A 14,973-nucleotide genomic window follows, 5' to 3' on the forward strand; every position below is an offset into this window, starting at 1 on the left:
CTTTGACTCATTATTCGCAGCAGTTTTAACCAGTTGTGGTACCTTTGGCAACTCATTAAATATACTCTCTATATTTGTAACGTTTAGTTTGCCTTCTGAAAACAAATAAAGTGCAAAGTTTGTTAGAAGAAGGGAATTAAAACAAAAAAGGAAAGAAATTAAGCTATGGTGTTACTTTTTTGAATCCACAACCAATGTTACAATAATTAGTATACAATTTATGAATCCGAAAATAAAATGCACTTTATTTCTAAAGTTTCAAGTATAATGAGGGAAAAAATTGACACAAACTTGACTGAATACAGTCAACACTTTCTCTTATTGTTCAAAAAAAATTTTATAATTTTTTTTTTTTTTTTTTTATATGAGTTTGCTGATAGGTGTACGCGTGCTTGTGTGTGTTCAACAACGAGACACATTTAATTAGAAAAAAAAAAAGCTGCACAAAACATGAAATATTACAAACAAAACTAATGATCTATTTTTTTAGTTACGCAATTTAACTTTAAAGTCTTACGTTTCTCCACAGACTTAGCATCATCCGTACTAACGTTGGCACTCTTCACGTTTCGTTGCCGCCTTTCGTAGCCACTTCGTCTTGACCGTCTTTTGGCATTAATGTCACTATTATTATTCTTGGCTTGCTCTATGACGTCACCCCCTTCTTTTCCTGCCAATGCGTTATATTTTTGAAATCCTCTTTTTTTAACGAAAGCGTAATGTCTATTCTTCGTTACTCTTTTTACGTTAAATTGTTGCTGCTCTTGAAGTGTTAAGTCTTCCATAGATTTAAGAAACGATTTGTTTGGATTTTTTTTAAATTCCTCACCACGAAAAGATCCATGCCGACGACACATGTCTATGATGTGCGCAAAATCCTCGTTCATGCTCAATGTTTCCGCATTTCCAATTAGTATGAGTAGTGATTTCGCGCGAGATATGGTTACATTTAAACGCTTTAAAAATTAATATCAATACATACACAGTTTGATGTTATTTTGATAACAGTTTTGCTTACTCTTGGATTTTTAAGGAAGCCCAAAGTTTCCATTCTTGATCGTACAAAAGAAACAATTATTATCGGTTTCTCGCGACCCTGAAAACTTTCCACTGCCCCTGTTTCGATTTTAAACCATTTCCGTAAATTCAATTGTTCCTGTATACATTGATATTGTTTCTTATAAGGCGAAATTATACCAATATCGGACTCGTTAACTGGCTCACCGTTGATACCATAGTATAAGAAGTCTTTAACATAATCCATAACTACATTCAATTCTACCAAGTTAAATAAACTGAAAAAAACCAATCATAGTAATGTAGGATGACATTATGTTTACATATACCCATATATATATATATACATATATATATATATATCTATACGCGTATGTACATATATGTACAAACCTTACTGATTGGCGATCCCGTTCACAATAACCTTTAACAGAGTGAAATATTATGGGATATTCATGATTGGGCGTTTGATGCCACTTTTTGGCTAAGTCAACATCACCTGATAATAAAAAACATAAATCATAACAAAAATTTGCTGGAGAAGAATATGCAACTTACTTATATTAGACTTTGCTTCTAATGTATGATTGTAATATAAGCCGCTAAATAGATTCACAATCTCTGGATGTGAACGGAAATTCAAACGCAAGCGTGTTTGTATTGAACGATTATATTCCCTGGTATCATCATTAGAACGATAGCATTCACGTTCCATAAGCCGGTCCATCAAAGAGACCCCTAAACCTAGATTCTCGGCTCGCGTCGATTGCAGAATTGGCCCTAATTGCTTGTGATCGCCGGATATTATTAAGCTGGTTGCATTGTTAGCAATATTTACTATAGCGAGAAGTGCTTCGGTTTCCGTACAAGCAGCTACCTCGTCGATAAAGATATGAGTGAATCCTTCACCGAAACCGCCCATAGCTAATTTAGCGACTATTGACAGTGTACAAACAACAATACGGTACATATGTAGTACCTCAACGCTTGGAAAAAAATGAGAATCGTACATATTTGACTTATCTAATAGCAAATCATCGATAAAATCGACGCGTTTCTCATAAGAGCGTGCGTAAATGCGCACAATAGCTCGTCTCAGATTTAATGGCTCCATCGCGTGACATAAGCGTAAAGCTACCTCATCACACGCAGCATTTGATGATGCTGCTACCAAAATTTTTGTATTTGACTTTTTCAATAGCTGTAAAATCGCCTCCACAACTGTAGTGGTTTTACCTGTGCCAGGAGGACCAAAAATTATGTACGTAGCATCACGACGTGGTCCCTGAACAATATTACAAACGGCTTCGAATTGTTCAGGATTGTGTTCTATATGTTTGTTATATAATTCCAAACTAAGCGTTTAAAGAAGACGATTAAAAGCTGATATGAATTTGAAGCATAAACTATTTATTATTTACCTTAAACGAGCTGCTGGAAGTGGATTTACATCGCTAGGAAATAGAAATCTTTGAAATTTCTCCATGTTAGAATTTAATGTGCTTAAAGCATCATACTGATGGCGTATTGAAAATCGAGAGGGACGAAATACGACTGTATATTTGGCGTGTATTGGTATAATTTCGCCATCACGACGAAAACTAACACGATTCACGTTTACAGCCGTAATGATACCGTAATAGGTTTTTCTCGCTCCTTTTAGTATAACATTATCAACAGGTGTCAAAATATTTTCAATAAATACTTTGTTGCCTTTTAACTAAAAAATTTGTCAATTTTTTTTTTTTTTTTTTTTTTTTAATTACTTGTAATATTAAATCTTCGTTCTTCTTACGTACTTTTAATGAATAATCGTCACCACAAGAGTTCACTACGACATTCTGTTGTGTTAATTTATCGTATTCCTTAGTAGTGTCAACATCTTCGATTTGCAATAAAATTTGTAACGATGAAGCGTACGTAGATATTTGCAAGATTTTATCATTTTTGATATATTCTCGAAATTCCTTTGAATTTTTCATTAAGGCTTCGCAAAAGAAATCGTCGCTTAATGCGTCCTCAACCTTTTTCGGCGGAAGGTAAAATGGCAGTTCAAACTTTGATTTAAAGGGTCTGAGAGAAAGAAAACAAAATAACACGAAATCTTATAAAATACGTTTTTTCTTTAAATATAAAATTAAAATTTTTCAACTCACGTCGATTTCGGTATATGATTTGGATTATAGCCAAATTTTATGGAAGGAAGCTCATGGGAAATCTGCAAGAATGTCGCAATGAAAAGTTCATAAGAATTTTTTAAATTACGCATTAGTGCAACTCTACCGTAAGATGATGCTCCTCAACGATACGAACTTCTTTGCTTTCCTTTAGATGGCACACTAACACAATCGGGTATTCCACGTGCAAAGTAAACAATTGTGAGTCCACGTAAAAGTTGTCGTATCCCTCGACGGGCATCTCATAGGGAACTTTTAGATTGTGCGCATAGATTACAGAACGAGTTTGCACTAGAATGATCCTTTCAATAACTAAATTATCCTCAGTGGTTCTTACGAAAGTAATGCACAACTTATGCGAATCTTTACAGAATTTGTAGTGCATTGAAAATGTCGGCGATTCACTAAGAAATAACATTTGATCAGAATATTGGCCATAAATAGGATATCTTGTTGTACTCACAATTTTTTTAAGGAATTTAGGAATTCAAAGTCGCTATCGTCGCTATGCTTCTGTATGTGCTCTTCATACGCGCACATGGTTTCAAAATTTTCTTGACATATACCGCATCCGGTGTTGGTTAAATAGAAATCGTTTTTTCTTTCCTGCAGTGTTGTGCCTTGATATTGTAACTGATGCACTTGTGAACTTTCATCGATTTCATCTTTTATTAATTTTTAATATTAAAACAATTAAAAAAAAAATTAATTAAACACATACTTTGTCATACTTACCGTTCGGTCCTGCATTGTTTTCGTTATCAATAGATTTACTTGGCTGCCCATTGCTAATGTCCAAATTAATTCTCAATTTGTCCAATCTTTCAAGTTTATTCTTACGATAACGGATCAAAGTTGAACTCTTCAGTTTATAAAAAGGACTTTTGTCAGAAGATTCCACTAAAAATCCAGCATTTTGTAATAATTCGCCAAACTACATCAATTGGATAGAAAAAATTTTTTCTAAGATGAATAATGACTCGAATTTATTTTCAATTTTGCTTAAGGAGTTGCTTGGAAATGTCTTACTATTATTTTGTATAGTACTAACACTTTTCTACACGTTTTTCAAATAAGTTTGACTCGCGATTGAAGGAAGCTTTTCTTTTTCTGCTTATTTTGCCGAAAATGATATATGTTTGCATGCATCCCTGCCAAAAACACAGATCTCTATTTGAAAAATAGAAAATATTTAGCTTTCAAAGTTTGAACGCAGCTATTACGCACGCACGCACACATGCATATATCTATATACACATATACAATTATGCTTACCGCTGTGGTCTTGTCCGGACTTAACAGCTGAACTTTGAAAGTTTTATATACGAATTTTTTAAAATATTATTTAAGCGTTGCTCTGTCATAAAGGCTTAAAGTTTGAATTAAATAATGTTTCTGTCAAAGCTCGTGTAACCCATTAGACTTAAACTTCTTACGTGTAAAACGGTTGAATTATAAGAAAGCTTTAGACTATCTATTTGTCAGTCTTTCGAAGACCTTCAAGCCGAACCCTGTTGTTTTCGATTGAGATATCTCTTTTTCGAACCATGGCTCTTCGAATCGTGGCTCTTGATTTAGCTACCTAACAGATGTAACTTATTTCTGGGTATCTACTCAGAAAAACAGTAATTGTAAATCTGATTAAACTAATCCCGAAATTCATCATAAATAAATAATTTTCCACAATTCCAAAGTGCATCAAAAAAATATTTTGGTCGCACATCAAGTTTATGTGACCGAACATGCATTTTGATAAAGAATATATATAACCCCGGACAACGTAAACGAAATCTGCGGGCCGTGACAGTCGTCTCTATTTCTTTTATACGGAAGGCTTTCGTGGTAATGTGACACTCGTTCATAAATTGAATTTGTAGAAAAAAAATGTTCAAAATTTTGGGAATAAACAAATCAAATCAATGTAGTTTTTCGATTGTCCCGATCAAATTGTCCACATCTCGTTGAAAATCCAAATTTGGAATTGGTAGTTTTAAGCGAATTTAGAATATCAATTTAAATAAATATTTGTTTGCAACCGGCAAAGTTTAAGTTTATTCTTCGCCTTTCATCAAAGATGTTGAATAAAATTATGGAAGAAGTGGTAACTTTTTCATGGCAAACCGGAACATTTAAATGACACAACCCATCAAAGTATTCTATGAGGTCATCTTCAACATCTAACGATGTTGGAAGAAGTAATTTTGCATTTCATTGTGATCCCATACATCGAGAAAACTTACATACGTGCTATTGCCTCGAGTCGAAATTATTTTGAAAAGGATCCTGCAAGACCCTCATGGCCATATAACGATAATTTAAAAATTTTACCATATAACAATTCGCGTCAGAATGTACATATACATATTTTTATATATATTAAAGTGTTCATTTCGGATTTATAATAAACTCACTTCACAAAATAAAATGATTTATAGATGGAAATTATGTTTACTTTGTATTTATCCCATTATTTCAAAACCAAACAATAAAACCAATCGAGATATCGATTTTTTTTTGTTTTTGTTTTAAATGTGGACTTATCATAGAAATATGAAACTGTTGACGGGTAATTATTACTTTGTATATATACATACACATGTACACACACACACATATATATATATATATATGTAAAAAGAATTTATTTTTAACTTTAATTACTTGTTGCTTCCTCACGTTTTATCCCGTTTCTAGCAATAACTGTACTTACATTATCGATATCGCTCAATTTCTCAAATTTTTTTCCTACTTTAGCAGTTTTTGAAAATGTTAAAAACTCTTTCAATGTTTCCTCTTTTCTTAGGACGCTGAACTCATGTTTGTTTTTTGTGAGCACTTGACGATGATAAAGGTTAAGTAGAAAGTCGCCAATCAATTCATATTCTAGAATGGGTAAAGGATAATGTTAACTATGTGCTGTGTTAACAATTTTGTTACGGTTTACCCACCCTCTTGATTCCATTTACGTCTCTTTGGTTTCGCCGATTTATTAGAAACTAATGAAATGTTTGTTGCGGTTGACTCATCGCTGTTAGACATTTTTGTTAAATAACTCGAAACCGTGTTGCTCAGTAACGCGATAAATGTAATTATAATAACAACACAAATAATAATAAATAAGTAAAAAAAAAAATAGTTGATACGGCAAAACGCAATAGCGATGTTTGCCCGCTTTCGTCCAGCAATGTTCTGTTCTGTTTGTAAAAAGGCAAAAACAGTTATATATAGATGTATTAAATAGACTTTCATACGCTGCAATCTCTACATATATTTGGAAACTGTGTGAGACTCGATAATAACGGCAAATAAAAAAAGGGAAATACCCTGAAATAGGAACAATAACAAAAACGAAGTATTTGTATTCATCAATTATAAGAAATGCTGATCATACAAATACCCTACTAACGTCATAAACTCTTCATTATTGATATTGTACTTCTATATAGTGCATAATTAAATGCTTTTGGTCGAGCTTGCTACACCTACTTTTTATTTTATTCAAGAGGTAGAGATTGAAATATAACCCAAAAAGAGAATAAAAACGAAATAATCACGAGTTAGTGTAAAATCTTTTTTTTTTAATACAATTTTAGATGAAATTTGACTAAATGTTTAAATATTTGCGATTATTTCGCGGTTCTTCTGTCTGAAACAAATTGATGGGACTGTGAAAATAAATACAAATGGAAACGAATGAAGCTGCATTTGCATATAAAGTCCGCAATAATCGTCCATTGTGAACATCTCTATACATATGATTTATTTTATTAAATGGTAAATTCATATCGTCAGTATATCGTATAGTAGATGAGTTCATCAAGACAGCGTAACATGCCATCAAATAAAAATTGATTAAAAACATCTTTATATAAAACATGAAATTCGGAACTTATGTTACCAATTCTGAAATATTCTATATTTCGATTAATTAATCAAATTTCCGAAAGCATCGAATTACTGACTTGCTTAACAGAGACCTCGAAAGGAAAACCTGCTTTGATTTTAAAAAGGTATCTATTCATAAATATCGAAAAATTGGAATAATTTGTTTTACATCAAAAAAATAAAATAATAAAATTGTTCTAACCTCGGAACAAACTGCAACGATACATCGGTGCACAAATCAAACTTTATTTTTGGTCGAGTTAATCTAAAACTTATTAATCGGTATTTGATTAAATTTATGTTTCCTTTATAAACAAAATAATTATTCAAATTATTGATGGTATAGAAATCGGACCACTTTGCAATTAAAAAAATCATATCAATATTATCATTATTATATGAAATTTTAGTTTGAAGTGAAACGTACACTGCGAACATAATTATATCTCTAAAGCAAAATAGTAGGTCATTTACTTTGTCTTTATCGTAGGTCGAATTTTGTCGTAATTTTTTAGGTTTTTCCTATTTTGTATATAGCGTAGGTACGCACTTTTTAATTTTTATCTTAACCTGTCTCTATCTCTATCTCGACTTAGCTTTTACTTTCGATTGCATTACAACTTATTCACTCTCTCTTAGCTATTGTTCTTCCGTCTCAATACTCATATATATACATTTTTAAATGCATACTATTGCTTGCCTGCTTGTAAAATGCATTGATATCCTATCATGAACCATCATATTTATTTCATAATTCAAAATTAAAAGAATGAAGGGACAACATTGAAAAAGAAGATTGTCCTGAGATTGGCTGCACATGTGCGTCTCAAGGCCAATTTGATCGATCTTTGATCTTAAGCAGATGACATTGACAGTGAAAACAAATGATTTTGAAGTTGATGTTTTAAAACAAAGCTATGAAAAAATTAAAAAAGTTATGCAAATAAATTTTGCCATTTACGCGGAAAAAGTTCACATGACGTTACCGGGTCATTAGTAGAGACTAACATAAAATTCGCTTTAAGCTTTGTAAACAAGCGGAAACATAGTTTCTACCTTTGCGTGCATGGATTTCTACTATCATTATAATAATTAGTTTTTTTTGACTCATTTTAACAATAATGCACATGATTTCATGTAAACCCTTGCATTGGAGGGTGTCCAAAGCGTCAGTTGAAGTGGTTCACATTTAGCAGATTTTACTTTGTTTTCGAAGATTTCATCATTTTTCTCTAATTTTCATCATAAAAGTTTAGAAGCTGGATTTTTTCACTAAAAACGGAACTTACATATAATAGCGGATGGTTTGCATTCTTGTACATAAGGCGTAGAGTGCTACGTAAAGTAAATGTAGAAAATTTCAGCCTTCCAACTTTTATAATTTCCGAGTAACGAGCAAAAGTCCAAAAATTAAAAAAAAATAAAACGAAGTTACGTTCATTTTACGCTTTACTGCGCGCTTCCGCTCCGACCGATTTGGCCCACTTTTAATACGATGGGTGTTCCCATACATTATGGAAAAAAACAGAATGGGTGTACCACCATCTCTGTTAGATATAGAAACAAGAGTACTTGGTTAGTTCTCAAGAGCACGTAGAGACATACAAGCTTAGATCGATTCAGAAAATGTTACAGCAAATGATTTTGATTCGATCGGCATAATAAGAGGCAAGTCCTCTTCGACATTTGGACGTCAAATACATCCATATATATATAATTACATGTTTCCGGCAAAATATAGGATATAAAAAGAAAAAACAATGTTTAATATGAAAATCTGTTAGCTTTTTCCCCTACTACACTGATGCTATAATTCATAGAAGTTTTTCACACAATGTTGCACTTATAATGCATCAATTGCGATATTGATGAGTTGTAAAAAGTTGCACTCTTGATAATAGTTGAATCCAGCGTTGCTAAATGTCGTATTACAATAACACACGTATTGGAATTTTTTTCCTTTAATAACGTCAGTCACATTCATTAGGCAGGAACTTTATTTTTAAAAGGAAAAGAGTTTTTCAAAACTAGCCGGTTTTTGTAGTTAATTAAATTTCTCGCATATTCTGAGAAAATATTACTAATTTAGTAAGAAAGGCAACGCAATGGAAAAAATTTACATTTCCTTGTCTGGTGGTGGTGGCGTGATGCTGCAACGCTGTTGGGCGTTTTTAGTCATTTTTCTTGTGAGCGGCTTTGCTTTTGCTTTAACACAAGCCATACCAGAAACCGGGACAGTTAGCGGTAATGGTGAAATGAGGCATAAGGAAGCGGTAATAGAATTGACCGAAGATAATTGGCGTTTAATGTTAAAAGGAGAATGGATGGTCGAGTTGTAAGTAATTGTAGACGGGACGAGATCATAGCTGAAGTACGTAAATTTTAATATAACTTCTAGTTTTGCTCCGTGGTGTCCAGCCTGTAAGAATTTGGCTCCCACTTGGGAACGATTCGCTGTAACTTCTGTGGATCTCGGTGTTAGCGTAGCCAAAATAGATGTGACCACTTCAACTTCATTAAGTGGACGTTTTTTTGTTACTGCCTTGCCAACGATTTATCAGTAAGTTTGCGAGGATTCGTTTAACGTAACATTCAACTGCAATTTCTGTTAAATTACAGTGTTAAGGATGGCGAATTTCGTCAATATCGTGGAAGTCGCGATTTTGATGCCTTAATATATTTTATCAAACAAAAACAGTGGAGCAAACTGGAGCCCATTTCGGCCTGGAAGAAACCGGACACCGTGCACATGTCTATTCTTTCATACATTTTTAAGTTATCACATACTTTAAAGGTACGCAAGTGGTTTAATATTTATCCAATTTCGTGATACGAAAAAAATTCTATAACTTTTTAAAGGAATTTAATGCTCGTTTGCAAGAAGAATATGGTTTACCCACTTGGGCTGCCTATGCTTTCTTTGCAATCGGTACGATATTTGTGGGAGCCGCTTTAGGTTTAATGTTGGTTTGTGTTATTGACTTCCTTTATCCGCCTAAAAAAACTCAACGACAGAGTTTTTCGGAAGCCAAAGAAAAACAACAAAACGGCATCGAAGATATAGCCAACGATGAAATCGAGGATGAGGAAATCAACGAAAATGAAGAAGATGAAGAGGTTACAGGCGCCGGTGAGGACGAGGAACAAAATGAGGATATTGATGATGTCTCCTCTTCTGACGGGGAAAAGCATTCACCTAGTGAGTCGGACGACGCAGACAGTGAAAAGAACAAGACTGAAGCGGCTAAAATTGAAGACGAAAAGTCGAGTGAAGAAAAATCCGCTACTACTAGTCCCAGTGAAGTTCGCAAACGTAAGCCACGCAAAGCTGATTAAGGAAAATAACTGAAATGCGTCTTTAGCATGCATAACCCTCGTCGGCGTTTTACGAACAAATTCTTAACGGTATTTAATTTTTCCTTTTTTTTTTACTTTGATGGGCGAATGAAAATTGATGGGAGAAAGAAATGATGCAGAAATCAGCAAAGTTACGACTTACTGGCGTTGTGTTTTGAATACTTATAGAGGAAACGCACAAAAAAAAAATTGTTTCCTAAAAAAAAAATTTTCAGTTGAAGTTCTTTATTCTTAAAATATGCACACGCATACAAACATATATTTGCCTTACTTTACTTCACTATTTTTCTTGAACGAAACATTCTTTTCACATGAATCATTTACCCAAATTACATTAGCAACAAATGCTTTTATTAATGCTTTTTTAGATTATTATTCATTTTTATAGTTTTTATATATTTACAGGAAACATAATAATCTTATTAAGATTTTTGTAATTTTGTGAGCGCAGGCATGGTCGACACATTTGGTTTTAATTTTTCCGCATTTTTCTTATTTAAGTTACCATAAGAGCATTTAGCATTTGATAGTCCCTATGTGTCAACGTGTGCGAATGTTTTCACAATTCATCACAGAAAGCACCATAACAAACTGAATTCTTTTATTTTCTTAGTATAAAAAGCTATTTATTTCATTTATTTGAAATTATTTCTTTCACTTATTTTGAAGAAACGCAATATATGGACTTTTAGTCCCCACATGCAGGCATACTGAATTCTTCTGTTTATTTTTTCTTATTATTTGTTTGAAATGAAAAAAAATAAAACTATTTGCAGTAATGAACCATTAGATATTATTGCTGCTTTTACTAATCCAGTTTCACATATAAGAGTATTTAATGTATTAATAAATAAAAACTTTAAAAACTGATTAATAATAAAACAATGAACGTCTAAATTCATAAAATTAACATGAAATTTACATCATCTTCATATAAAGTAAGTTTTAATAACGATAAATCGATAGAACGAAAATAAAAACCTTAATAATAAAAGGCTTAAGAAGCCAAAAAAAAAAAAAAAACAAATCGTATAATCATGTTAAACATATAAAAGCAACCTATGGATTTTATATAATTCGTTCAAACAAAGCGAAATTTCAAACTTTGTCTGAGGGACTTTAAGTTAGCTATGGTGTTGCACAACAAAATTCTTTCGAATTTTTCTGCTAAACCAGCTGCCAAGCGCTATGTATATAGAAAATAAAAACTGTATGGATTTCCTATAAATTTGAATCAGAAGCCAGAAAAGCACAAAGCGAAGCTTAGGTGCAGACATCATGTTTAAAACTGCTTGCAGTTAGGGGTTGGGTGTCAAGGATTTCCTCTAGAGTGAATACTTCATTTTTCAGATATTTTTGGATTTTATTGCCAAGTCGTTTTAAATTTTAAAGTTTTCTTCCCAGTTTTTATTGGTAATTTTCGTTATGTACATAAAAATTATAATCAATAATAGAAAAAAATTATTTGTCAAAAGAATATAAAATACTTATTATTGTTTAATGCTTATTATCCTAGGTTTTAAATGGTAACGGGCTAGTTGAGTCATCATTATGAAATCTTCTTTCTCCACCGGTTAGTGACCTGTACGGACCCCACGGGATCTAGAAATTTCCTCTTCCGTATGGTCGGAAAAATTATTATGACCCATACGATATGTTACGGTGCCAGCTTCATATTTTTTATTGTGCTCCTCAATTCGTTGATTAGCTCGAGCAAATGTTTCGCGACGCATTTTATCTTCTGCTTCGTCTTTATAGTTCTTGTTGAATTTTTCCTATTTTTTTTTTTTTTTTTTTTTTTAGATAAAACAAGTATAAATTTAAAAGGAAAATTCTTAAAATTTCTCGAAAAAAGGTAGAAAGCTTGAACTTCTTGTATAAATTGCTAAGTGAATGACAGCAACAGATTTTCTTTCAAATTTTTGCAAAAAGTATTTGGAAATTCAATGCCACGGAAAAGAGAGAGAGAGAGAGAGAGAGAGAGAAAGAGCGAAGTAATGATTATAAATATATTCTTACAATCTATTCGATATACAAAGTTTCTTTTTGAGTTTTCAACAAGTATGATCCAAATGATCACATCACGGTATAGGCAGATGAACAATTGTGTACAAGTGTTGCGGATATAATGACCTTTGCTTTTATAGTTTTATTTTAAAGCTATATCCATATATGGGATGATATCTGTGTCCTTAAAAATTAGTTTGTTTACTTTAAAAGCTGAGTGAATCACTTGCTCATCATTTCCTTAGCACTTATCTAGCAAGTTTTGATTATACTCTGCTTTTGGTTACTTGGTAAACTTTCGTTTCTATTGAATGGTTTTCTTACCTTGTAAGTTATCCATTCTTCGTCACTTACGCTGGTCATTTTTATAAAAACAAATAATGTTTCAATTCGATATTAATTGCATTTACGTGTTTTCAAGTACTGCTTTGTTCTTTGTTTTTTAGAATGAATTTACGTTAAAAATATTAAACAGGGTATCCAACCCAGGTTCAAAACCAGCGGATTTGACGAAGAATTTACATTTTATAAAAGTCACGGTCATGTGAGTGTAGGAACTGCGAGAAAATTTTTGATGTTTGAACTGTTGAAATATTGTGCAGTCTTATTTCATTTTTTAGCTATCTTCAAGAATCAGAATACTTTTTCTCTTGTAAATTAAACCAACATCTGGGATTAATGGGTATTTGCCTTTTACATCTATTTAAGCAATACATATGCATGTAATATTTTGTTGATGTAAAATATACAAAATATAGTGGCATAAGTATATGTATGCATAGGCGTATATAAATAATAGATAGTAAATTTGAGCGGGCATTAAGTACTAAACTAAAACACGTAATAAAAACTAAGCAGAAGATTATAAGGGGATGACGTGATGGGGCGTCATTGTCTTACTCTTGTTAAAACCCCCAAATGATAAGCACAATGGGCAGGAGTGCTGCCTTATTGTTTGACAGGAAAAGGTAAACAAAAACATATGGTTTTAGAACCAAAAATAAAGAAATCAGCGTAAACGTAAACAACAGAAGAATAACAATAAGAATGTTAAAGGCATTCTATTGATATCAACATTAGAAATAACATGACATTTGGCAAACGGCAGCTGAAAAAATTTTTTCGTACCTTATAGGTAGTGTTAATGGAAAAACGACAATTTAAAAAGAAAAAAAAAATTTTTGAAAAAGAAAAGAAATTTTTTAAAATTTTTTGAAAAAAATTTACATATTAAATTTTTTCTTTTTTCTTTCGGATTTTTTGTAAGTATTCCCCGGCATCACAGCTAAAACAACATCAGCCTGTCTCCCTAGCTGCGCCGCTACATGTAGCGACTGTGATGCACCTAGCAGTTCCTTTTTCAATTTAGGACGATGTTATGTTTTTCGCAATAAATGGAAATTTCATTTTTTTCGATTCAATCGTCAATCAAAATCTCTGAAAAATTGCGACCTGCAGGCCAACAGGGTGAGCAAAAGAAACAACATGGGCAGACGGACGAAGGGAAAGACGATCCCGAAAGCTTAGATTTAGAAAGCGATTTGTCGGTGGATCTGTCTCAAGTCCTTCTGGGTGTTACGTACATTCGTACCTAATAAAGTTTTGTATCACGAGTATTGCAGGTTATAACAAAGAGATATTAAACAACCAATAGCGAAATTTATTGTGAAGGAACACTTACTTTTAACTTCTAATTTCAAAAGTTATATTAGTTACGCTATTTAACACTAAATTAATTAATCATTTTGCCATTTTTATTGATCAGCGCTCGTAAAATTAGTGCTTGTCTTTTGCTTGTCCAGGTTTGAGTCACTGGGTATCAAATAACGTGCTTCAAAAGAAAAGTATAATAAAATTTTTCAATATAAGTTTTTCACTAAAACGAGCTTCTTGGTTTATGAAAATCATAAATGGACTTGTAAAAAAAACGGGCGGCGCTACAAAATGGATCTTTTCTGTTATGATTACTTAAAAATTTTTAATATTAATATTTTGAAGTGGTTAGCAGGGGCATAGCAAAATTGATTTTCATCTCTGCTCTTAATGCTAACAATTTTTTTAGTAACAATGGTTTTGGTAACAAAAATTTAAAAGCGTATATTCCGAGGTCTGTCGCGGAGAGGTTCCGAGTTATTCGCAACGTTTCCATTGTATATGGTGTAGACGAGATAATCGAAAAAGCTCTGTCAGTTCATCCTATTAAGTCTGCTGTTAGGCTTCGAAGAAGAAATCCTAACAACACGGACGAGTTTATTCCCACAACGAGTATTAAAATTGGTTTTAAAGGGAAAGCCCCCAAAGCGATCAGATTCAATTTTTCGAAACTTCCCGTGGGGTCCTGCGTACCCACCTTAAAGCAATGCGGTAAATATAGACGTGTTTCAAAGTTCTGTAAGGCCAAGCAGGAAAGGTGTCTAAACGGCGGAAACTCTCCCAAATGCGAAAACTGCGAAACGATAATGTACTTGTCCCGTGATTCAGGCGAGCGCAACGCTCTAAACCAGTGTTGTCCAAACAAGGAATGGTAATT

At 32.7% G+C, this 14,973-nt stretch overlaps 3 protein-coding genes across 3 annotated transcripts; 1 reads left to right on the top strand and 2 right to left on the bottom strand.

Moving 5' to 3' along the window:
• Positions 1–6: 6 nt before the first annotated feature.
• Positions 7–6,311, bottom strand: LOC119636425 (putative helicase mov-10-B.2; the record flags this gene model as incomplete). Its single annotated transcript, XM_038031757.1, has 14 exons — positions 6,143–6,311; positions 5,905–6,077; positions 3,930–4,128; positions 3,658–3,859; positions 3,301–3,598; positions 3,174–3,235; positions 2,817–3,090; positions 2,439–2,737; positions 1,576–2,372; positions 1,411–1,516; positions 1,019–1,295; positions 830–956; positions 518–763; positions 7–95 (listed from the first exon to the last, which is right to left on the bottom strand). Coding segments are annotated over exons 1-14 (3,240 nt in total), but the record flags the coding sequence as incomplete, so codon positions are not given.
• Positions 6,312–9,027: 2,716 nt separating this feature from the next.
• Positions 9,028–10,558, top strand: LOC119636389 (thioredoxin-related transmembrane protein 1). The gene is made up of 4 exons (XM_038031704.1): positions 9,028–9,414; positions 9,478–9,639; positions 9,699–9,873; positions 9,939–10,558. The coding sequence occupies exons 1-4, from the start codon at positions 9,185–9,187 to the stop codon at positions 10,413–10,415; spliced, it is 1,044 nt and encodes a 347-aa protein (XP_037887632.1). The 5' UTR covers positions 9,028–9,184; the 3' UTR covers positions 10,416–10,558.
• Positions 10,559–11,530: 972 nt separating this feature from the next.
• LOC119636634 (crustapain) lies at positions 11,531–12,962 on the bottom strand. Its single transcript, XM_038032120.1, has 2 exons — positions 12,768–12,962; positions 11,531–12,211 (listed from the first exon to the last, which is right to left on the bottom strand). Exons 1-2 carry the CDS (start codon positions 12,804–12,806, stop codon positions 12,011–12,013), a joined length of 240 nt encoding a protein of 79 aa, XP_037888048.1. The 5' UTR covers positions 12,807–12,962; the 3' UTR covers positions 11,531–12,010.
• Positions 12,963–14,973: the final 2,011 nt, after the last annotated feature.

This window comes from Glossina fuscipes, unplaced genomic scaffold (genome assembly GCF_014805625.2).
Source record: "Glossina fuscipes isolate IAEA_lab_2018 unplaced genomic scaffold, Yale_Gfus_2 28, whole genome shotgun sequence".
Taxonomy (NCBI): domain Eukaryota; kingdom Metazoa; phylum Arthropoda; class Insecta; order Diptera; family Glossinidae; genus Glossina; species Glossina fuscipes.